At 36.7% G+C, this 25040-nt stretch overlaps 1 protein-coding gene across 2 annotated transcripts in view; it reads left to right on the forward strand.

Moving 5' to 3' along the window:
* Positions 1-25040, forward strand: part of PRKD1 (protein kinase D1) — a 333946-nt gene that overhangs the window by 169253 nt on the left and 139653 nt on the right. For both annotated transcript variants that reach the window (XM_044231954.1, XM_044231955.1), the window contains exon 2: positions 9489-9627. In XM_044231954.1, the coding sequence (XP_044087889.1) occupies positions 9489-9627 (139 nt within the window). The remainder of the gene's footprint in view (positions 1-9488; positions 9628-25040) is intronic.

The raw sequence follows: 25040 nt of genomic DNA on the forward strand, positions 1-25040 counted from the left end.
ATTTCTAGTTTTATGATCTGGGGCATAATCTAGGCAGTTCGCCTCTCTCCCGTGAACTATATCCCTGATAATTATACATACTTAGATCTATAGAATTATTGTGTAAAAGAAAATTGCCTGGAATAAAATTAATTTGGTCAGAATCAAACATTTTAGAACATAAGAGTAAAACAGTTAAAAAGGAGATGGTTCACTCATTTAGGTATTCTACTAAAGATTGATTTTTTTAACTGATTTACATAAATTGGCCATCTGTTTATATAGTCCACAACAATTGGAGGATTAATGCCATAGTAGAGTTTACATAAATACTTTGTTGTAAATGTGTGTAATTAAATTAGCATTTTCTGGTCATTGGTCTATGTATATTTAATATTAAAATTTAGTTTTAACGTAATAAAAAGTTACCCCTCTTGCATCTGAAATACAAACTCAGATTGTAATACACTAATTATCTCCCATTTATTATCATCAAAGTACATGATAGACATATGTACAAATTTTCCAAATAATAGTACTTTTTTTTTTTCCAATTTTATCTTAGGTAATTTAGTGGAAATCTTTTCAAACATATTACCCAACAATATGCTTATGCTTCTTTTTCTCTAAAGGACCAAAAATACTATAAATATTAATTATGGTTCTCTTAAAATAAACCTCTCCTTTGAGGATAGAATGTGGAAGACTGCCTGCCCTTGTCTTAAATGACCCCAACCAGGTTTTCTTCTGCTATAAGCTGTCCATTCTGCTGTCATCTAGCCTTCAGTGGGGTGCCTCAGTGCCACTACGCTTTTTTTTTTTTTTAAGATTTTTATTTATTTGACAGATCACAAGTAGGCAGAGAGAGAGAGGAGGAGGAGGCAGGCTCCCTGCTGAGCAGAGAGCCCAATGGGAGGCTCGATCCCAGGACCCTGGGATCATGACCTGAGCCGAAGACAGAGGCCTTAACCACTGAGCCACCCAGGCGCCCGGCCACTACACTTTTAATGACTTATCTATCTAGTAAGAACTGAAGATTGCCATGGAATAGCTGTTTTAAAGTTCATTAAGTCATTTACCTTAGTTTTGTTCAAAATCCAAAATCTATATGTCTGGGTCTAGCACTTTCTAGCCAAAAAAAGTGCTCAGGGTCTTTAGTTCTGAATCACTGTTGGCTGGACATTTGGCCACTCTTCCTGTGTTTCTTTCCTAGGAGAAATGGACTGAGAGGCACGATCAAGCAGTATGAGTTAGGAGACTAGGCTTCTCATCCTTGTTCTGACATTACCTAGTATTGTGACCTTGGATAAATTCCTTAGCAAATTCTGGGTCAATCCAATCATCTCTAAATGAAAAGAAAATAAATTAACTCTGGGTATTTTTCTTCTCCAAAATTAATGATTTTCAAATTTTGGTAAAACCTTTTAATTGCTATTATAGTCTTCATTTTATCCAATACATGCTCCCATGATCATCAATTCATTAACTAATGAACAACCATGTAGCCGTATTAAGAAATGCAAAAAATATACAGTATTCTATAATGACAGTTGAATTCAGAGTAAGGCATAGAGTACAAAGTACATTTTTTTCCATTTCCAAGCTGCACATCTACACACCTAATTACTGTTGTGTAATTTCAGAGTGCCTACTAAGACTTGTAATAGCTATTACTGACTAGTAATCTGTCAAGGTATAATGCAGTATAATATGTTTTTACACAACAGTGTGAGGCTCTCATTAATTATTACCACCTATAATTGCCTAGATATGAACATTTATTTTAAACCTTAAAAATTATAGACAACAAAATAATGATTTAAAATACCTCCAGGAAGTCTATACACAGAAGTTGCGGCATTAGAGTTAATGATGTATTAAGTCATTTCTTACTGCTTTTGTCTTTTTAATAGATGACATATTATTCAAATTAACGTAGAAGAAAACTTTCTACTAACAATTAAGCATCACACTGAGTCACATCTGCTGTCTTAAAGATAAGCATGTAATTTATTAAACAGACTTCTTTAGCAATATCTGGTATATAACGTCAATATATTTATATGCTCTAGGGAGAAGAATTTCTAGTCTAGCTTTATTTTCCAAAGGTGTTGCAAGTTCAAGTTATATGCATGTTTCAGTGTCTGGTAGTACAGCCAACTTTTAAATCTCATAACCAAAATCTACCATTTTACTTTAATCTAAAGATTACAAGCTAACCTATCCTTGATGAAGTATATTCCTTTTTTCCCCTCAGATATCTTTTTCTCTTTATTTTTCTTTGCTGTAGTGCAAATGGAAAGTAAGTCTAAGGTCCAAATGTAAAATTGTGAGCGAAAATGATTGTTTAAACCTGGGATTTTGAACTTAATGGAAAGGAGAGTGGCTAAAAAAAGAAAATCTAAGCAGAAGAAAGTGCGTGGGTTATCTGCCTTTAGGAAAGCAAAAATGGAATAAATTAAAGCCCTGTCTTGAATGAGAAAAGCAAGTGTTTTGGCACTAGAGGGGAGAGAGGAGGACTAGCCACAGTGACTTTTGTGTTTGTAAATTCAGACCTTGAAGACTTCTGAAGTTGATAGACCCTTGGTGTTAGGCATCCAGTTTCAAAGGAAGCACTGGGTTAGTAGAGCAGAGGGTCACATGATTGCTGCTGCTGGTGAGAGAAAGAATTACAGAGGGAGCAAGGGCTGTGATTGTTCACCAGGGTTCTTGGCATTTGGACGGCATATCCATGGCCCAGAAAATAGCAAAGTAAAATGGAGAATGCCTGCACTCCTGGCTCTGCAGGGGACAGTTATGCTGTTTTTCATGGCTTGGGCAGTATATAATGCAACTTCTTGTGGCAGCGCTGTAACTGTCATTTAGTCGTCATTTCAGAAACTGAAATTCTGCAAAGACTTTTTAAAATATTTCTTGAAAATAGGCGTTCCAGATTTATTTTCATGAATCATATATTTTGGACTGAGAGATCCATGATTCAGCCAAGAATCTATACCCACAGTTGCCACTAGGAGAGATAGCAAAGGTCTGCCTTTGACAGTGATTCTTAGTGACTGTGATGGAACACTATTCAGTTTCCTGCCTGGCTTGGAGGGGTGGTTGGGTAGAGGAGGGAGGGAGTTAAAAAGAAAAAGTTAAACGTTTTTCTCTGGTTTCTGTTTCCTAAGATTAGATTCAGTAACTAGTCACATAGCTATGTGGTCATAGGGTGGAATTCTTTTCGTGTGTGCCTTTTTGAGGATATGAAATCACCAAATCAAAGAGCTTGTGCCCAAATTTGAATGCATTTCAGAAATATGCCTCCAGATAATATAGAGTATTCACTTTCTTTTCCCCTTCATTTACACTTCATAACTTGTGTTTCTAAATGACAATTTAGTGTTCATGCTTTTGGTGAGCTTGAACCAGCTCATAATTTTATTGCTACAGCTGTAGCGCTGGGTACATGATAATCACCAGTGGTTATTCACTAAGTATTTGTTGTTTTTTTTTTTTTTTCACACACTTAACTTTCTTATATACTTAAATTTTCAGTGTCATTAGACTTTTTTTTTTTATTTAGATTGTGAGGTTATTAAAAAGGGGATGCGTTAGTTGCCTAGGCAAAGTTAAGAATACGAATTTACCACTGTTGTCTTGGGTCTCACCCACCACATCCGTCAGCAGGATCCAGGATCTGCTTTCAGAACCATCATCAGCTGCCTAATCGTTTCTGCTTTTCACAGCTCAGTGCTAACACCATTCAGGGGCAACTCCAACAAGAGACACCAGAGACCGCTTCACCCAATTGTATAGCTATTCTCTTAAGATAGTTGCTCATCCTTGTCCCCGTACTCCCGGGAACAGTACTTAGGTAGTATTTTGGCCCAACTAGTAAGTGGTAGCACCTTTTTTTATCTCTCTGCTCATTAAGGGTGGCCAGTCATGGCACCACTTGTTAGCAACAAGAGAGTTCTTGGAAAATAACTTGGAAAGCGCCTTCGATGAGAAGAGTGCAATATTCACCTGCCTGATGTGTTCCGTTACTGAGCAGAATAATTTAATCCCAGGATGTTCATCACCTTTTAGCAAAAGTAAACTGGCAGTGTGTTTTCATTTCCTAATCAGGCCATCTCTCTCACTCTTTTTTTTTTTTTCTACTTGACTGAATCATGGATTAATTTGTTTCTGGTATTGCTTGTTCCTTGCCCTTTGTGATTGGCCTCAACTATGGAAAAGCACCCTTTGTTCCTCAGAGTTCCCGTCGGCCAGGTCACATTTCAGCAACTCATTAAAACATGTATTTATTCTACTCTGGAGCACATTGTCTGGCCAGCCATGAATTTATAGTGAAATGTAACAGTAAATTGTGCTCTGTGGTCAAAAATGCCAAATGATACACACAGCAGCACAGAGGTTTCCAGCATAGGGTAGAATTAAAGAGCTTAGGACCAGTGCCGTAATTGTTGGCCGTATTTTCACAGTGGCCAGTTTTGTTACAGTCGAACTTGGAGAGAGCTTGAAATCACTTATCTCAGATATTTGTGCTCACAACCACAAAGCCTCTGAGAAACACAGAACTGATCTTGTAATAAGCTCCAGCTGAGTTTACAAGCCTCTGAGCCTTTCTGAAAGCCTGTTTAGTTTAATGAGGGTTTTCAGATTTCAAAGCTCACACACCTTCACATAAAAACAGATGATTATGACCAAATTAGGGAATGTTGTTCCATGAATATTTTTCCCCCAATATGTTCTCTTCTCAGTTGCCAGGCATTGTTTCATTATACTTTCCACCTTCCTGACATCATTTTTAAATATAATTTTTGGAAGTCTTATTGTATAGTTTCTGTTCAAGCAGAATGTTATGTTACATCAAAGGAAAAAAAATTTTTTTTTTTTAACAGTAAAAGGCAAATGTGTGTATATTTTTTTTCTGGCCAATAAGAAAAGGTACAATTTGAAAAAAAAAAATCTAATCCTCAGTTTCTTCTGCTGCCATGACAACTGTCCCATGAGGCAAAGCCTTCATGTTCACCCCTGTGCCCTGCTTCACAGGGCTCTACAACCTGATTTTGAATGGCTTGTTAATGAAGAGCGAAAAGCCTTGTTTATAACCCAGTAAAATGGAATGTGGAAGAGAGGCTATCCACACCTCAGTGCTCTATATCTTGGACAAATAACTTCTATGAATATTTATAATGCTATCTTTATTTTTTAAATTCAGCTTTTAACATAATAGTTTTAATATGGGTTGTATATCCTGGTATTATTCTATTCTTATTTTTAAAAGTGTTTTGTGAGTCACCCTGAGAAAGAAATATAATAATTACGATGTGAGGCACTCAAGCCTTACTTGAGTACAAAATCATCCATTCCATATACCCATGGTTTTACGAAGAGGCACAATATAGACTGGGATACTCAAGTGTCAGCAAGCTAAGACCATAGAGAAATAGAATTTAGATATTCTTGTAATGTTTCTTGTTGTCATTCTTGTAATGACATTACAAGAGATTAGATATCTTGTAATGTCCTTGAAGAAAGGACAAATTCCTTGTTGAAGAAAGCAAGAGGTATGTGGACATGTTGACAGAAATTGTGATGAGGTGGCAGAATCCTTGCCTCCTAAGCCCCTCTTCAGTATTGCCACCTGATGTTTCCTCTACATAGCACATCCTTCAGACATTAGTTAGAAGACACTGTAAAGTTTGGCTCAACTTTGGGAAGACAATTGCTGTTTCATCTCTCTTCCTCTCCAGCTATTATTGTCTACTCACCCCACCTCAGACACTAAATCCCTTGAATTTTCTCTCTCCTATCTTGAGTCAGAATCAGCTACCCACAGTTTTGGAAAGGATATGCCAAGGTGATCTGTGTATTAATTAATGTATTGTATTTTGAAGAACATTTGTGATCAAATCATGGAAGATTCTTTAAGTTAAAGTATAATTCAAACTCTCAAACTGAGGTTTAAGAGTTTTATGATAATTATTAAATTTATAATTTTACTTCATTAATGTATTTTGTATATTTATTTCAACATAATCTTAAAATGTACTCTAACCAATTGTGGACATTTTATTTGTCTTTAACTGACTTTTCTTGCAAATGCTATTTACATAGAATTGGGTAGTCAAAAGGTTAGATAGAAAAGATTAGCAATCTATATTTTAAAAGCACACGAAACTTTGGGGTCTACTCACAAGGAGTATCTGGTATAAGACATGCTCACCTGCTCCAAACAAATAGAAAACACTACAAAATGTGTAGAATGCCTGTTTTTGGACATTGTCCAACAGGCAGTGCAGAACTGTCATCCCTGAGAAGAGAAACAAACAAGGTGAGCACTACAGTCATGTGAGGTTTCTTCCTGGAGGCAGGATCCAAAGTATAGTGTGGGGAGAAAGAACCTAAGAGGAGCCTAGTTGTCTGGCTGTGGGGAAGACACATGGAGTAGAGCTCAAGGTGACCCGGTTGAAAGGATTTTTAGGGAAGAAATACTGGAAAGATGGGACCTATACAGAAATAGAGCTTCAGAAATCTGCTTAAAGGCCTGCTTGAGTATTAGGCTGAATACAAATCTGTGTATGTGTATCATAAAAATTAGTAAGGCAGAGGAAAGAGCAGTTGCCTGGAAGCTCTGAAATGAATACTTTACAGAGCTCACATAGCACTGAGAGACGTTGAGTTTGTATCAGGCAAAGGGGAGAAATTTCAGTGAACACTTGAGATATTCCATGGAGATGTTCAAAGAGTTATGTATTAGTAGTAGGGTTAAACTATCCCTAGAGGAAATACTACTCTAAAGCTCTAATAAAGCTTAAAAATAAGCCTTGAGAAGACAAAGCTGATCTGCAATTTTCTTCATATTTTGCCAAGACAAATAACAACATTCTCTAAGGGAAGACAGCAAAGGCAACTGCTCACATTAATTTGTAAAATCTGGCATCTAATTTAAAAAGTAGATGTATGTTCCACGTGTAAAAGAAATCACATGGTATTTTTCTTTCTCTGCTTATTTCTTTTAGCATGAAACCCTCTAGGTCCATCTGTGTTGTTGCAAATGGCGAGATCTCATTCTTTTATACACAGAATAACACTCCATTATATAAAAACCATATTTTCTTTAACCATTCATTTGTCAATGGGCATTTAGGTTGCTTCCATATCTTTGCTGTTGTAAATAATGCTGCAGTAAATAGGGGCATGCCTATATCTTTTCAAATTGGTGTTTTTATTTTCTTTGGGTAAATACCCAGTAGTAGAATTACTGGAATATATGGCATTTCTATTTTTATACTTAGTGAAATAAGTCAGGCAGAGAAAGACAAATACCATATGATTTCACTTATATGTGGAATCTAAGAAACAAATGAACAATCAAACAAAAAAAACAGATACAGATCCATAAATACAGAGAACAAACTGGTGGTTTCCTGAGAGTAAGAGGTTGGACAAAATGGTGAAAGGGAGTAGGAGGTAGAAGCTTTTGGTTATGGAATGAATAAATTACAGGGATGTACAACACAGGGAATGTAGTCAAGGTATTTTCATAGCATTCTATGGTAACAGATGGTAGTTACACTTTTGGTGAGCATAGCATAACAAATAGAATTGTTGAACCACTATATTGTACACCTGAAACTCATGAAACATTGTATGTTAACCATACTTCAATTTTTAGAAAGTATACATATGAAAAAGCAGGGGGGCGCCTGGGTGGCTCAGTGGTTTAAGCCTCTGCCTTCAGCTCAGGTCATGATCTCAGGGTCCTGGGATCGAGCCCCGCATCGGGCTCTCTGCTCAGTGGGGAGCTTGCTTCCCCCTCTCTCTCTGCCTGCCTTCTGCCTACTTGTGATCTCTCTCTGTCTATCAAATAAATAAATAAAAATCTTTAAAAAAAAAAAAAAAGAAATAGCAGGAAATGGAGGAGGAAATGTAACCCATAAGAATTAAAAGAATTAATGAAAATAGACCAGAATGGTAAATGGAATGGACTTAGTAGAGAAGAACTTTCAAGCATTTTAATGAAAATATGAGATGAAAGACTTGTACAATGAAAACTATAAAACATTACTAAAAGAAAGGAAACAAACACAAATAAATAGAAAGACATTGCACTTTCATGTATTGGAAGAATTAATATTGTTACAATGTCTGTACTACCCAAAGCAATCTGCAGATTCAATGAAATGCCAGTCAAAATACCAATGGCATTTTTTTTATAGAGGTAGAAAAAACAATTCTAAAATTCATAAGGAACCACAAAAGACTCCAAATAGCTCAGGTGATTTTGAGCAAGAAGAATAAAGCTAGAAGCATGATACTTCCTCATTTCAAAATATGTTACAGTAATCAAAAATAATATGGAACTGACTTAAAAACAGATAAATAGACTGATGGTCAGAGACTGATCAAACAAAAAGAGAGAAAAGACACAAATTATGAAAAAGTAATAAAGAGACATCACTATGGACCCTACAGCATTAAAAGTATGATAAAAGAATAATATTTTTTTAAAAAACCTTTTGACCAGAAAATCAACAATTTAGATAGAATCAATAGATTCCTTGAAAGAAAACTACCAAACCTTACTTAAGAGGAAATGGAAATCTAAGTAATACTATCTAAGTGCTAAATCTTAGTAGAAATGTTTTATAAAGTTACCCAGATACTCCCATACACCCCAAAGAAGAACTTGTGTTCACACAAAAACCTCTAAGTAAACATTTATAACAGCTTTATTTGTAGTAGTCAAAAATTGGAAATAAAATGCCCTTCAACTGAGGAATGGCTACATGCACTGTGGTATATCCATGCAGTATAATGGAGCATTCCTCAGGAATGAAAATGAAAAGATTAATGATACATGTAGCAGAATGGACAACCTTAAATCCATTATACTACATGAAAAACATCAGATTCAGGCACCTGAATGGCTCACTAGGTTAAGTGGCTGCCTTCAACTCAGGTCATGATCTCAGGGTCCTGAGATCAAGACTGGCATCAGGCTTCCTTCTCACTGGGGGTCTGCTTCTCCCTCTGCCCCTCCTCCCCATTCATGCTCTCTTTCTCTTTCAAATAAATAATAAATCTTAAAAGAAAAAGAAAAACGTTAGATTTTAAATTATACAATGTAAATGGTACAATACCATTCATATGACCTTCTTGAGAAGACCAAATTATGGACGCAGAAAGATCAGTGTTTTCTAGGGGCTGGGTGTCAGGGGAGAAGTTTATAATAAAATGGGCATGGAGAAATTTTAGGGGGTAATGGAAACTGTTCTGTATCTTGACTGTTTTGTGTATACCACATATATGGTATGTAGTTCTCCTATACATTTGTCAAAAATTGCAGAACAACACACTAAAAAGGGTGAATTTTACTGAGTGTCAATTTTACCTTAACTATTTGACGTAGCATAAAAATATCAATTAACTTGTATTTGTGTCCTGACACTTTTTGTTTGTTTCTATTCTAAATTTAGGAAGATTTGACATGTAACCTATTGTGGTATTTGTATTTACAGTTTCCTGAGTGTGGTTTCTATGGAATGTATGATAAGATCCTGCTTTTTCGCCATGACCCTACCTCCGAAAACATCCTTCAGCTGGTGAAAACGGCTAGTGATATCCAGGAAGGTGATCTTATTGAAGTTGTCCTGTCAGGTAGTACACTTATTTCTCTATCCATAGATTAATAGTTTGTATTTGAAGAAATCTTTGGCATAATTTTTAAGGCAACATAGAAAACATACATCAAACTCTGCCCCAAAAGAAAATATTAGGCCTCTATCTACAGGAACTTTCAAATTATTTTTTGGAAAAAGCAAACAGTTTGTCTTGAGTTGGCTGATTCTGCCCTCAGTACTGTCCCAGTCACTTTCCTCAACTTTACCATCTCCGCGGCCTCCCAGCAACACACAAGCATACTTTCCATTCATCATCTTGAATCATTTGGGCAGCAGCAAAAGCAAAAAAAACAAAAAAACAACCTACCCAACGGTGAAAGACAGATGTTAGGGCCCCAAATACATGCATGGAGGGTCTGGAAGCCAAGAGATAGCAACAGGACTAGGAATACGTAGCTTTAGTTAAGTCAGATGTCTACTCACTCTAAGCCAGGACCAACTTGGAAACCTGAGTTCAGGAGTTATAGCAGGTCAAGCCATATCATGTGATACCAGCCAGTTCTGAGGAGCAGCTGTGTTTCCCTCTGCCCAGATTTATATTTCTTATTTAGGTTTTAGAAATTACTAATCAGACTGTGCGTATCAATGCAGGAAAAAAAATAGGCGTATTTAACTTAAAAAAAAAAAAAAAAAAAAAAAAGTACCAGAGAACAGCTGTAGTGGGTATCCTTACAAGAGTGATCAGTGCAATACTAATACAAAGAGATCCAGATTTTTATGTTGATTTTTGTGCAAATTGAGGAATTATTGAGAAACTCCGATTATATTGCTCTTTTCTCCCCTCTTGCCATCTTTGCATGTTATCTCTTTGACTAAAGGAAATCCACTAGCGTTAGTGATGTTAGATTGCACTTCCTCAAGTTCCTCAACTTGTTCAGAGCCCAGACCTTGGTTGCTCTGTTTATAATTCAGTTGGACCTTGCTTTGATTCACTCCAATTTGTCTTTGTCTTTATTGATCACCTGTCACAGTGGGAGGTCCTCGGATTGCCACATTTTCACTGTATAGCTAGATCCTGTAAAACAACTTGTTTTGTTAGATAGAAGTTATTAAGTTCTTGTTTATAGGGTTGCCACTTGCTAAATCAAAAAAGCAAAAGCTTTCATGTGTTTTTTGTAGATAATACCAACCACTTTATTATTTTTTCATATATATCTTTTATTCAAGTATAATTAACATAGTGTTATATTAGTTTCAGGTATACAATATAGTGATTCAGCAATTTTGTACATTATTCCATGCTTGTTATGAGTGTACTCTTTATCCTTTTCATCTGTTTTACCCATCACTCCCATTCACCTCCCCTCCAGCAAACATCAGTTTGTCCTCTAAGGTTAAGAGTCTGGTTTTTTGTTTGTTTCTTTTTTCCTTTGTTCACTGGTTCTGTTTCTTAAATTCTGCATGAGTGAAATCATATGGTATTTGTCTCCCTCTGACTGACTTGTTTGACTTATCATTATACCCTCTAGATGTCTATGTTGTTACAAAGGAGGATTTCATTCTTTTTTATGGCTGAGTAATATTCCATTGTATGCGCATACCACATCATCTGTTGATGGACACTTGGGTTGCTTCCATATCTTGGCTATTGTGAATAATGCTGCAATAAACATAGAAATACATACATCTTTTTGATTTAGTGTTTTCATTTTCTTTAGGTAAATACCCAGTAGTGGAATCTTATTGGATCATGTGGTAGTTGTATTTTTAATTTTTTAAGAAACCTGTATGCTGTTACCTCTCTTTGGCTCTCTTACAAAACTAGCGCACCTGGCCTCAAAAAACAACATGATGTTGTTTTTTAAGTTTCCTATTTCTGAATCAGAGGGGGCTGCCTGAAATAAATTATTCAGGGAAATCATGCCCTGAATCCATTCTCTCTATAATTCATATTAAACTCATAGCCAGACTGCTTTGCAAATAATGTAATATGTTTTATGAATCTTTTTTTTTTTTGCCTCTGGCATTGTCAGAAATATATGAGAATTTTTTTAATTGCATTTCAAAATTTGATTTATTTCTTGCCATTTTAGTTTTGTTGTCAAGCGTTTTATAGTGATACCAGACAGATTGAATGCAAGCTGTGTGTGGGTGTGCTTATGCTTGTGGGAGAGGGAAGAGGGCTGTTTGTTTGAGTGTTACCTCAGTGAGTGGAACCTGCTCTTCAGCACACTGACCTGACACAGCCCTCTGCATTGCCCCACCGCCCAGCGAACAGCATGATGCTTCTCCTCACCATCTCTGCAAACCAAGACCCTCATTGTGCTTCTACTCCACTTCTTTTGCCAGCCACCCTTTCTGTTCCATGTTTCGCCTCTCCTGGTTCCCTGGCCCCAGTTGCTGAGAGGGCTCTTAAAGGTAGCCTTTTTTCTTACCTGTTGTCCCAATGCCAGGCTCAGGAAGCCCTCTTCTACTCTTATCAGCCGTCTTGTCGGTATTTAACATGAGCCATTCTGTAACAGACTAGTTTCAAATTTGAACCCTGGAGGCTTTCAACTTTTCCAGCCCATGTAGTCTCACTTCCTCAGTGTCATTTAACCCTTAAATATACAAGCATATATGTTTAATTAAATATATGTATTTATAATTATTTATTATATATAATATGTATAGTATGTGTGTTTTTTATATATATACACATTCAATTATATTTAATTAATGATCTCTTGCGTTTCCCTGTTAGCTTCCTCGGCGGCTGGATTCTCGTCCCTCCTCTCCCACTGTTATGCTTCACATTGTGATTTTCTCAGTAAATGTTAAAAATGGTTTTTTCTTAACCACCCCTCCCCTCATTATAACTCTGTTTTTCCCCACACCCCTTTCCTTTCTGCTTGTCATCAGTTGCCTGTGCCTGAGCTCACCACAAAGGCCTGGTCCAGTTCCGAGGTCCTCGCTTGGGCACTCCTCCTCCATCTTGCTTGCTGGTACCAAATCCAATCCTGGGCCCTGTTGTTTGACTATAGTTTTCAGTCCCTTGCCCCCCTACCATCTTCGGACTGTATTTTTACCTTTCTTTTTTCTCTCCCCCCAAGATGTAGGCCACCATGGGCATGTCTTATGTCATGTGGATGCAGTCTCAACTATCTCGTGTTCCCTTACACCCTCACGGGACCTGTTACATAGGTCTGTAATCTGAATGACTTTACCATCCATTTTTGCCATTCCTGGTCCTGAGCTACACGTGGCTTCTAGACACAGTCCCCTGCCTCTGTGTCTCAATGCAGATTCGTCTTTACCGGCCTTAACTACTGTTCAGCAATCTCTTCTTCCCCCTGCCCCCACATCCTTTTGTTACCATAGATGAGGTTCTCAATAAATATGTATGAGTGGCTTTCACATTAGAAGCTATCACATTTACAAAATTTTGAAAAAAATACTGATTTGTTGTAAAACTATTATTTCTAAGCATGTCCTCAATAGTAAGAAATAGAAAGTTCACGTCTCCTTGCTGTGCTCTGACTCAGCCCTTACCAGAAATTAGTGCCTATAATGTGGGCAGGGTTGCATTGCATTATAATTGGAGGCAGGACAAATGATTGCTAACGAAGGCACTTCAGGCATGGATGCAAGCGAGCTCATATCACTTACAAATTCCTGACCCAGTCCCGGAAGAATATGAAGTGCTGTACTTGAGAAATACACATTTCCTGAAGGTGTGATTAAGGATCAACCTCATTCAAAACGCTATGGCTGTAGGAGGCAGGGGAACAAAACACTGGGTATCCCCTCTGTTGCCTTTCAACCCATTTCAGAACATGATGCGGTGGAGATTTTCCTCTTAACGACTATAATTCTATTGTTAAAATTCATTTATCCAAATTTTCTGTTTTTCCCCATGAAAAAATAAATTTTAGTCTGTAGTTCAGCATGAACATAATCTGGTTCTTTTAATGTTTAACCACTGTTCTTCTAATAGCAACATGTTCTGACATAGGAATACAGTAAAATGTGAGAAAATACAGAAAAAACTAATTTTGAGGAAGGTGAAATACTCTTGTCTCTTCAGGCAACATCAAGAATTTTCTCTTGCTTATGTCATTTTAGGTTGAGACCTTTCATCATCTGTTAGTACTAACCAGGCTGCTCCTGGCTAATTTGCTGATTTTCTCTCTCCTTTTCTTTTTGAAAAACAGGGCTTGTGTGAGCTAGTGCATTTAGACCCAGTAAGCCAGGAAAACATTGCTCATGGGTGGATGGGTTGGGTTCTGGAGAAAAAAAAAGAAATAACTCCATGGAAGTTCCCCACCATGCACACTCCCACCACTGGCAAATTTTGTCTGTTAAGCAAAGGATTCGCATTGTTACTATTGTTATTGAGTAGGAAAACACTGCAAGTGGAAATTTCTCTTACTAGGGCCAAAGTCAAGTTCAAGTGTATAGTACTAAATTATAAAATAAAGTTCATGGAATTTATCTGAAGCCTTCTTCACGATGGGTCTCCATCAAAGCATAATAATTCAGCCGTAGCAAAGCAAATTAATAACAGAACTGCATTCCCATGACTCAACTCTTTGTTTTTTGGTTTTTGGGGGCTTGATCTCTAATAATTGTGTGTGTGTGTGTATCTAATAGATGGTTAAATGGAAAATAGACAAAGACTCTAAGAATTTCTGTAGCAAAATTACAATTTAAAGTCTTAGAGCTAAATGTTGAATTTTTCTTCTTTCATTGATGGTAAAAATCAATTTTTTTCCAGATATTTTTTACCATTTTTTTACAGCAGTTTATGCAGTATTACTTAGAACTTTTGCAAAGCATTGTTACCACATGTGGCTGGGTAGTTATTCCACACCATCTAGAGATGAGAGTCTCATGAGAAAGCTAGTGCTATAGTCCAAACAGAGGGGGCTGTGGGCCTATTTTCAGGCAGTGATTCAAGAGCTGAAACTAGAGAGAGGTTAAGAAGTATTTTAGCAGTAAAAGTGAAGAGATGTATACCCATTTGGATATAACGGATGAAGGAAAAATGAGAGTATGAAGAGGACTCCAAGGAGAGCAACAGCCACCTAAGAGTGATCACATACTCTCCCTCACACCAAGTCCTGTTCTCACATGTTGTTTGATGTGTTTGTTGAGTGGTTTGGCTCCTGTTCCAAGAAGCTGGAGAACGAATTTCTTGGGCATATAATATCATTGATTTCCTTTGAACAAGTTGTATAGTCTCTGAGATTCAGGGGGTTTTGTTTGTTTTTCAGTCAAAAAAGAACCTTAGAACTGGATGAAAGTGTTGAAAAGGGCTAATAGTGCACGGGTTCCATATTTTCCTCAATCTGCAGGTTAAGTGCTGTGCATTAACAATTAAACGGTTTCCAGGGCCAGATCATCTGGCTTCATATCCTTTTTCTATTCCTCACTATTCACATCTTTGTAAAGACATTTAGTCATTATATGCCCTAGTTTCCTTGCCTGTGAAACAGAGACAACACTGGCCCTTACGTTGTAAGATTACTATAAACATTAAAAGTAAGTTAATGCATGGAAAGCACTTCAGAGATTTCTACACACAGGCAACTACACAATAAATGTTAGCTATTCTGGTTGCTTCTCCTCTTCACACTCTAAGCAGCCTTTCTCCTCAGTGTTCATGGTTGTTAGGAAATCCTGGTCTGATGACTTTGAGAAGTGTTGTGTCAAACATTGTTAAAAGAGTTATTTATTGCAGGACTCTTCAGAAATTTGGTGCATGCTAATATGAAGCAGGAGTCTCCAAGTTCACTTCCCAAATTCACTTTAACACAGACACATTTTTTTCCCCTCCAAGTATATGGTGAGTCTTGGCCTCAGCAATCTACACTGGCGATACTACTCTCTCTGGGTCAAGCCCATGAATCAATGGTCTGAGAGGGTGTATCTGTTCTGTCTACACAGAGCCCACTTTTCTCTCACAGAGGGGAATATTTGAAACATGGAAAAACAGGAGTTAAGAAGAAAGAGAGCTTTGTTTACATTATAGTACTGTTTACATTATAGTACAAGCTTTTGAATCGGTTTACATAAGTAAGGTTTTCTTCACAAAGACTCTGGGAGGTAGTGAAATCAGATACCTTAAAGCTATAAAATATAACATTTTAACTTGCCTACATCCTGCAGGAAATAGTAGAGGTAGTACCAGAGCTTGAATCTAAGTGTTTAGTCGCTGTTAACATTACCTCAACTAAAGGTTAACCCTTTGAACTTGGACCAGTAAAAATAGGATTTCTTGAGAATCTCTTCAAAGAATTCCTACTGTGGTCCATTGCTGTTTCAGCAAAATATTGATGGTATTTGTAACAACAAAACCAGTAATGAGCTACGGGTTCCACTGACATTTTTATCATAGAACCCTTATTCCCTCTTCTTTATTAAAAAGAATAAATATTTAATAAATATATAAACTGTGATCAGGTTACGAAAACCCAGAGATTCTTCTTCATACAGTTACAGTACAAAATATGAAAAAAAGTAACCATGCCCCTGCTTAAACAGGATCCCATCATATAATTTCACAACTCTGATCGAAATTGAAATAGTGTCTTAGCATCACTATATTTAAGGAATCCTTATGACCATGTTTTGCTATTACTAGGATTCTGTACCTAAACCATGAGCCAAAAGCAAAATAAAACAAAACAAAGCAAAATTCTAGCAAGGTCCTTTTATTTTTACAGAAAATGCAAATTATTGATTTATATGGTACTGTCCCAGTTATATCCATTTTTCTCAGATGTAGGACATTGCTTAGCAGTGTTCTCTACTCCTCTGAAATTTGAGTGGAGGAGGAAAACCATGAGAGTGATACATTAGATAACTGTATTATTATTTCCCCAGGAATACATTAGATAGACATAGTTTTGTGTTTGTTTTTAAGAAGGGAGAATTAATCATGGGAAGCACCTCCCCAGTCTTCATACTGGTTGAGTAATTAAGGCTGTCAAAGATCTGGTCTTTATATTTTTTTGTAGTTGTTTTGGACACGTAAGTGTTCCAGGCTTGGTGGTGCCGATTTCTGTCCAACATAAGGTGCAATTATCTGTGCTGGCAGTATTGTAATAATGGAAAACTGCAATGTAAGATTACAGGTCATTACTCTTTTCTTCGACCTATGGTTTATGTTAAGTGTGTCTTCAGTGTTTCCTTTTTATTATTGTTAATACTAATCCTCTTTCCTTTTCCTCTTTATCTTGCAAGTAAACCTCATTTTAGATTCTTTGCACTACCTTTAATTGTTTTCATAGAAAAGTGAATACAAAGAGGAGGCTATTGGAATGTTTCCGTAGACTTTCCACCTTTCCCAACTTGTGACCTCAACTGGGATGTGTGGCTCAGAGGACTCCTTCCTTAATTTGATAGTTTTCTCTATTACTTGTCTCTTTGTGTAGTGGAGTCTCTAGGGAGATGTGGCACAATAGTGCATTGCTTCTCTGTCTTTTTACACTAATCGTCAAGGCAGAGTGAAAACATTCTCCCCAGGTAACATGGGGCATAAGACAAACCCTAAAGGGAAAAGTTCTTTGAAGAATCTTATTTCATTTGAAAACTTTATACACATTTTGCATTCTGCTGTGTTCAATTTCTCTTGTTTAATTTTGAATAAATAATATTCCCCCTCATGTTGCTCTTTAAGAGAAACAACATTAGTGATGATGATACAAGGACGTATAGCATTCATTATGTGTTAGGCACTGCTTTACATATATTAACTTAGAAATACACATCACAATTATTTTATGGCATATATTCATATAAATTCAGTTTGATAACTAGTGGACTTCTAGTCAAAGATTGGAATAAGTCCTAGATCTGCCATTTATGTCTTTTGTAATGATGGGCTAGTCACCTTTTTTCCCTGAGTCCTTAGAGCAATAGTAGTGTCTTTACTCTGATGTTGGGCTGCAGATTTCATGAGGGTATATATAAAGCATTTCACAAGATGCCTAGTGAATGTGAGGTACTCTGCCTTCTTGTTCCACTGCCACCCCAATGGACTACAGATTTTTTAAAATTTAATTTAATTTTTTTCAATGTTCCAAAATTCATTATTTGTGTACCACAAGAACCATTTATTTTTATATTGAATCCTCAGGACCTGGCATGTCACATGCAATCAACGTCTGTTTGTTGAGTGAATGAATGGATGCTTGAAGTAACAAAATGAACAAACTAATAAGCACATTATTAAATTGGTACTCCAAAAGTTACTGCTGTTCTGTAGGAATTGAATTTCATTGCTTACTGTTGGCTCTCCTTGGCCTAATCTATTAGTAATGTCAATATTATTATCACTTGACTAATCCTTTTCCAGATTCTTACGATCTTCTACATGTTGTCAAAAACTTATTATTTTTTAGAAATTACTTATTTTTAGAAATCCAGTTCTGCTTTCAAAATATTTCTGTGTATTTCACATTTCTTATGTAAAATGAGACCTAATTCATAAAACACCCATTGTTTTCCCATCTGATTCCCACAACTCCTAGGTTATGCTCTTCACCATGCCCAAGTAACTCCTTTGTTACCTACCTCAGTTCATTCTTCCTTCAACTAGTTTTCCTAGCCATTGCTCTTTTCTTTCAAATATTCTTGCTCTTTTTCTTAAATGTATTCAGTAATCACTCCTTTTGGATGCACCTCCCCTCGCCCCCCCCGTGCTTATCTCACCTGCCTTCATCAGTTTTGTGTCATTTCCTCATCTGGGACCTCAGTGCTCCATACCTGTGTTAGCTCTTAGGAGTGACACTGGAGCTGGCCTCAGGCCCGGACTTCTCTATTTCCATGTCTGGAAAGAACAAGGACTGATATCCTGGGATGCTGGCTGACCTTTCCTGCTCCTCCTCCTTCCCCCACCCCTAGACCTCCCATTGGAACACCATTGCTTTTATCCACCTAACAGAACAGCTGTCTGTGCCTAAGGGTCAGTTGGCACCATCTATAGGAAAAGCTGAGTCATGTGCTCCAAAACCAGAGTCTAAATCTCCATAGATCTCTCCATGTACATACCGTGGTTTTCAGAGACAGACATATCAAGCCCCTCTGTTCACACAGAATTAGCCTAAGGCCGAATTCTTGACCATCTGGTGAGTGGATATCCAGCCAGAAATCAGAGTTTTTCCCTCTCTTCTCTTTTCAACTATTACTTCTCTAATTGAAGCCAGTATTATAACTCATTCAGATAAACAGGAAAAGAACACAGGAATAATGAAAACCACACAAAAGGAACTTTTTCTCTGTATTTTCTGATCTCTGTGTAACCAAAAATTCTTTATATTTGCTTATTAGGTTGGAGATTTAACCATCTCATGTATGTAAATCTTACCATGTTAGCACCTCAATGTGTAACAGGATCTCAGAGAACTTTGCCTATTCAGAATCATTCTAGAAAATATCCTAAGATACTAGTTCATTCTTTTTGCCTTTTTACATGAATTGGCGTATAAAATACACAACACACACAAAAGTCTTATTATTCTACCTCAATTACCAGATTTGAGTCTGAATTATGTAGGACTTATTTAAGAAATTACACTCCAACTCAAAAATGAAGATTTTTTACACATCAGAGGTAACGAAATAGGTGATTACAGAATCAGATCCTAATATTAAAAATGTTTTAGGCAATCATAGTATCTGGTAAATAGGTATTTCCTTGGCTAACTTCTATATAGAGGTGATTTGAATATGGTTTTTGTCATAGTCTTTGAAAAAATTATTAGTATTGAGTTAGCACAAAATTCTTGTGTTCTAGGCTTAAACTGGAGAATAAAACTGTTCAGTTTTTGTTTTGTCCATCTATTATAAAAACATGAAATTCTGTTCATGAGAATTGGCTGAGAGATAGGCAACCCAACCATTTCTCTAGTTCCATCCTGTCCACACTAACTATGAGTGGCTATACTATATTTAACTAAAAATAGGTAAAATTAAAGCTGAGACCCTTAGTCACATTATATTTCAAGTATTTAATAAACACATTAACTAATAGCTGCCATATTGATATAAACATTTCACTATCAAAAAAAAAAATTCTGTTAGAGCAGGGAGATAAACCAAATTTACTCCTAAAGATCTAAAACACATTGTTTGCACACACACACATACACACACCCCCCACACACATGCTGCAGAAATGCCTCTACTGAAACGTTCTTTGATATGACATTTAGAGGAATATTAGAAATAACACGCCTGAATACTTTGGTAGTATATTTATTACCAAAATCTCAGGGGAGAAATTGTCCACTATATTACCCTGTGACTTCCTTATAGGACAAATTCCCAAGACCCTAGTACCCCTAAACAGCTTTATTTTATAAGTAATGTTACTCTTACATGATGTCTGGTTTTTCTTCTTGCTTTGACCTCACCCTCTGAGACTGGAATTCATGGGCCACCTTTGATATGGCACAAGTCAATGCTATGTTACTTTCACTGTACTAATTCTTTGTATTTGCCACAAGATCCCATTTCCCCAGGTTTCTTAATTTCTTTATCTTGTTTCATTGCATGCTACACAAAACACCTTACTGCTTAAAAGCATAGACTCTGGAAATGAACTGCCTGAGTTCAGTTCCCAGCACTGCATTTATTAGCTCTGTGGCACTGGGAAGGCTAGTTAGGGTCTGGGTGTCAGTTTCCTCACCTTCAAACTGGGGAAGCACATGATAATAATGTATAGTATCTAACACACTCCCTAGAACATAAGGATCTTGTAAAATCATAATACAAATGAAGGAAATGGGAAGTGTTGTTAGGAGAAAAAATGGTCAGGAAGAAGAGCACAGCATCATGGTGTAATACATACACAAATTGTACAATTGATGAATGGCTTCATTTCTTTGTTTTACTTACCTTTTTCCAACATAAATTTTTGCTGGCTTACAAAAACATAAAAAAATATAATAAAAATGTCATTAATTGACAGTGGATGTTGTCTGAGTTTAAAAAGACAACATTCTTTTTTCTTTTTTTCTTTGAGAGAGAGAGCGCGCGCACAAGCAGTGATCAGCGGCAGAGGGAAAGGGAGAGGGAGAAGCAGATTCCCTCATAAGCAGTGAGGTGGTTGTAGGACTTGATCCCAGGACCCTGGGATCATGACCTGAGCTGAAGGCAGATGCCTAACCAACTGGGCCACCCAGGTGCCCAAAAAAGATACCATTTAATTAATGTAAATTCTAGAATATTTATTAAGAAACAGTCATAATACTTTATCCTCATACTTCATAAGCTGCTTTGAATTCAAGGAAACCTGGTTTTGAAGGCCAAACCTTTTTTGGTATAGTGCCCATCTGTTTATTCTCAGGAAAATCACCTCTCTAGGTTTTGGGGAAATTGACATAGCAGCATTCTGAATGCGGTTTTAAAAATGTTTTGGTCAAGATTGGTCAGTAAAAATTGATATTGATCAAGACTATTTATGATCTTATATCTTTTCTTTTTTCCTGTGAAGACATTGGAATGCTTTCTTGTCTTCTGCAGGGATAATTCCCTTAGTAATGGGAAGAATTATGACATATACACTGTTTCCCTATTTATCTCTCTCTTTTCCTCTCCTTCTCTCTCCAACACACACACACACACGCATACACACGTGACAGGAGAGTTTGGAGGAGGAAAGGAAGGAAAGAAAGTCAGAATTGCATATACCATCAAAATCAGCGAAATAAAGGCATGGAAGGCTGTCTCTGTTAACAAAGGCCAATTGGAGAATGGCTACTGCATGGCCCTCTGGAGACCTCATGGACATGGGTTATTTTTGTTTGAGGTAAAAGGTTGGGCTTCACTTGAAAAGCTGCCACATGCCCCTTTTGGATGTCCCATGATGGGTGGTGACTCGTAGCACTTCAATTCAGTAGCTCCGCCGTGCCGCCATCTGCCCAGCACTTTCATTCTGCCGGGTGGCGTGTCGTTTCTTTGCTTTTAACATGCAACCCATGTAAAAATCCCTCATAATCTGCCAAAATTAGAAATGCAGCTGTTTTAAGTCTTCAACAGCAATAGCACTATTCATTATGCAGTATGGAGGAATAAAATAGAAAGATGTATTTGAAAAGAGCAGTACTACACCAGAATGGATTTGTACCTCCACTTTTCTTAGTTATTTTTAAGACAGCTATAGGCTGTTACCAGTGTTGACTTCAGGCTTCAAGTGAAGTTGCCACATAAATAAATATACCAAATATTTCTTTTCCTACATGTATTTTAATACAAGAATTGAGATTTGAATCGAGCTCTGAACTCATATTTTTTTTTCATGTTGTGAGGCAATTTCAGTTTTTCAGTTTCTAGAAAATGACAATTTTTTTTGGCTAACTCTGGGTCTCATCTTATTCTATTTTTATTTTCCTCAGAAGTTTTTTGAGGTTCTGATTGTTACAGCTTGTTAATCCTGAGAGCATGGTAATATAAAGCTGTGTAGAGAATTCTCAATGAGTGCAAACCGTTGATCCTCTATTTAAAAAAAAAAAAATCAAGAGAAAAAAGATTTTTCTCCCCGCACAGTAATCCCTTGATGTTGAAAAACAAAAACAAAAAAGCAAAGCAAAAATTACCCCTTGCTTCACTATGTTATCCACAAGCAATGTTTGTCTAGGGATGATATTAGGAAACCATGAAGATCTGGTATGGGGCAAACCATCTGGAGACACCTTTTTTCACAGTGATTAGACATAACCCTTCTGAAACTAAAGTTTGAAATTGGTTTGCTCCAACCTTTACACTTTGATATTCATATAGGTTTAAAGGTCTAAGTTGAATTCATTTGGTGATGTGTTAATATTTCCTCCACATGAGATCTTAGACCATGTGAATTTTGAGCACTTAAGGTCATTTGTATTTGTGAGAACTGACCTGTAAAAATTACTTCCTATGGAATCAGGTCATGAAGAGCAATGACAAAGCAAGACACAAGTTTGCTGAAATGGATGTACTTGATATGCATTTATCTCACATATTCAACATGATTAATAATCCTGAAGGACAGAACAGTAGGTTATTGTTCGTAGAAAAAAAGCTTGTAACAATTAGCTCAATGCTAGATACATAGTAGGCAGTCCAGAAATACTTGTTCATGATTGATATACTTTACTTTCTAATTTAAGATTTTGTATATGGTTCTCAACATGAAAGGAAAAATTTAAGTTTGATTTTAGGGAGTTAAAATATTTGAAAATTTCCAAGCTAAAAGAGACATTATTCCTTATGACATGTTATTCTTTTTTTTTTTTCAATTTATTTATTTTCAGAAAAACATTATTCATTATTTTTTCGCCACACCCAGTGCTCCATGCAAGCCGTGCCCTCCATAATACCCACCACCTGGTACCCCAACCTCCCACCCCCCCGCCACTTCAAACCCCTCAGATTGTTATTCTAATGGTTATCATACATTTTTTCTAAAAAATGTAAAATTATAATAAAAAATATGTTTCATCTATAGTTTTGTTATACTACCTTTTCCATGTAGAAAAAATGTGTAATGTTTATATATTGAGCCAAATCGATTCATCTTGTCCTTCAAGCTTAATAGCAATTTCAGGATTATCTCCTGTGTAAATCTCTACTCTTGCTGGTTTTATGCTTTTAAAAACATTTAGTGCTGAGCATAGGTCTTGGTTTGCTATCTTTAATGACTGAAATCTATTTTTGGTCTCCTGGAGTACTTAACATGCAGAACAAGTGAGACAAGCCCAAATGCATCTTTCCAGCTTTAAAATCAGACTAGCCTCCATAGATGATACCAGTCTAGCAAGTGAATCAACAGTCAAGACCCAAATGCTTTTTAACAAACTTTAAATTTTTGAATAGTTTTAGATTTACAGAAAAGTTGTAAAGATAGTAGAGAGAGTTCACCTCACCCAGATTTGCTTTCCTCTAATGTTATATCATCTTACACCGTCATGGTACATTTGTGAAAACTAAGAAATCAACATTGGTCCATGATTTGAACTTAACAGTTCTGTGGGGGTTTTTTGCCTCCCCCCCGCCATTAAGGTCCTATTTCTGATCCAGGACCCAGTCATAGTACACCATTGCATTTAGTTATGTTTTTCCAGTGTCCACTGGTCAGTGACAATTTCTCAGACTTTCCTTGTTTTTCTCTTGACTTTGACAGTATTGAAGAAGATGGACCAGATAGTCTGTAGTATGTCTCCTATGTGGGTTTACCTGATGGATTTCTCATGAATAAACTGGGTTATGGATGTTTTGTATAAAGTACCAGGGAAGTGCTATATACTTCTCAGGTGTCAACACAACCTCACTGATGATGTGAGTCTTCCATCACCAGGTTAGGGTGGTATTGACCAGGTTTCTCCACTGTAATCTCACTGTCATTCTTCCCCTACTCTGTCACTAAGTTTAGCCTTCAAGGGAAGAGGTGAGGATAAGTTTCACCTCTGGAAAGGGAACTACCTATATATATTAAGTTTAATTCTATGGGAAGGAGAATTTGTCTCTTCTCCATTTATTTATTCAAAACACAACTTTAGGGCTTTTTTTGTTTTGGGGTTTTTTTTTGTTGTTGTTGTTGTTGTTGTTTTACTACATTTGGCAACACAAGTTTTAATGCCACTTGTCAGCAATATTTTTGAGTACAGCTTTTCTTACTGTACATATAAGAGAGTACACACACGTATGTATAATTTAAGTAGATAATTGTGAATACCAATGAATACCGGTATGGTCAAGTGTGATGGTTAATTTTCTGTTAGTTTGACTGGGCCATGGGTGCCCAAAGTTTTTGCTAAACATTCTGGTTATGCCTTTGAGGATATTTATGCATAAGATTAACATTTGAATCAATAGAATGAGTGAAGCAGAGAGCCCTCTCCAGTGTGGGTGAGCCTCCTCACCCAATCTCTTTTAGTCCTGACCAGCAAAAAGGCAGAGCAAGGGAACAAAATCTGCTTTACTGTCTCTGAGCTAGAACATTGCTCTTCTTTTGCCTTCAGACTGAGATTGGGATTGGAACTGTTTCATTGACTCTAGGGCTTGCTGACTGCTGATCTTGGGTCTTGTTAGCCTCCATAATTGTGAGAGCCAATCTCATCCTATTGGCTGTTTTTAATCTGGAGAATTCTGACTATTACCCCAATCATCCCACTGAAGAATTCGAGAAATACTGTAAGCCTGAAAACCTTCTCTGTGCCCCTTTCCTGACTTTGTCTCTTTCTGTTGAGATTTATACTAATCACCTCTTAGCAATTATTGTTTTATGTGGTGAGATTTACAACTTATAAGTTAAAAATTCTTCTAAGATATTCTTCTACCGAATAGTTATGAATCTGAGCTAGCAAACTCTCTAAAATAGTTCTTTTCTACTTTTACATATTCTCCTTTTGTTTAGGAGAATAAAATGCATGTCTTCCTTAATTCTTTAGTAGCTACAATGATAAAGCATACTTTGAATAAACTAAC

Source organism: Neovison vison, chromosome 13, assembly GCF_020171115.1.
Source record: "Neovison vison isolate M4711 chromosome 13, ASM_NN_V1, whole genome shotgun sequence".
Taxonomy (NCBI): domain Eukaryota; kingdom Metazoa; phylum Chordata; class Mammalia; order Carnivora; family Mustelidae; genus Neogale; species Neogale vison.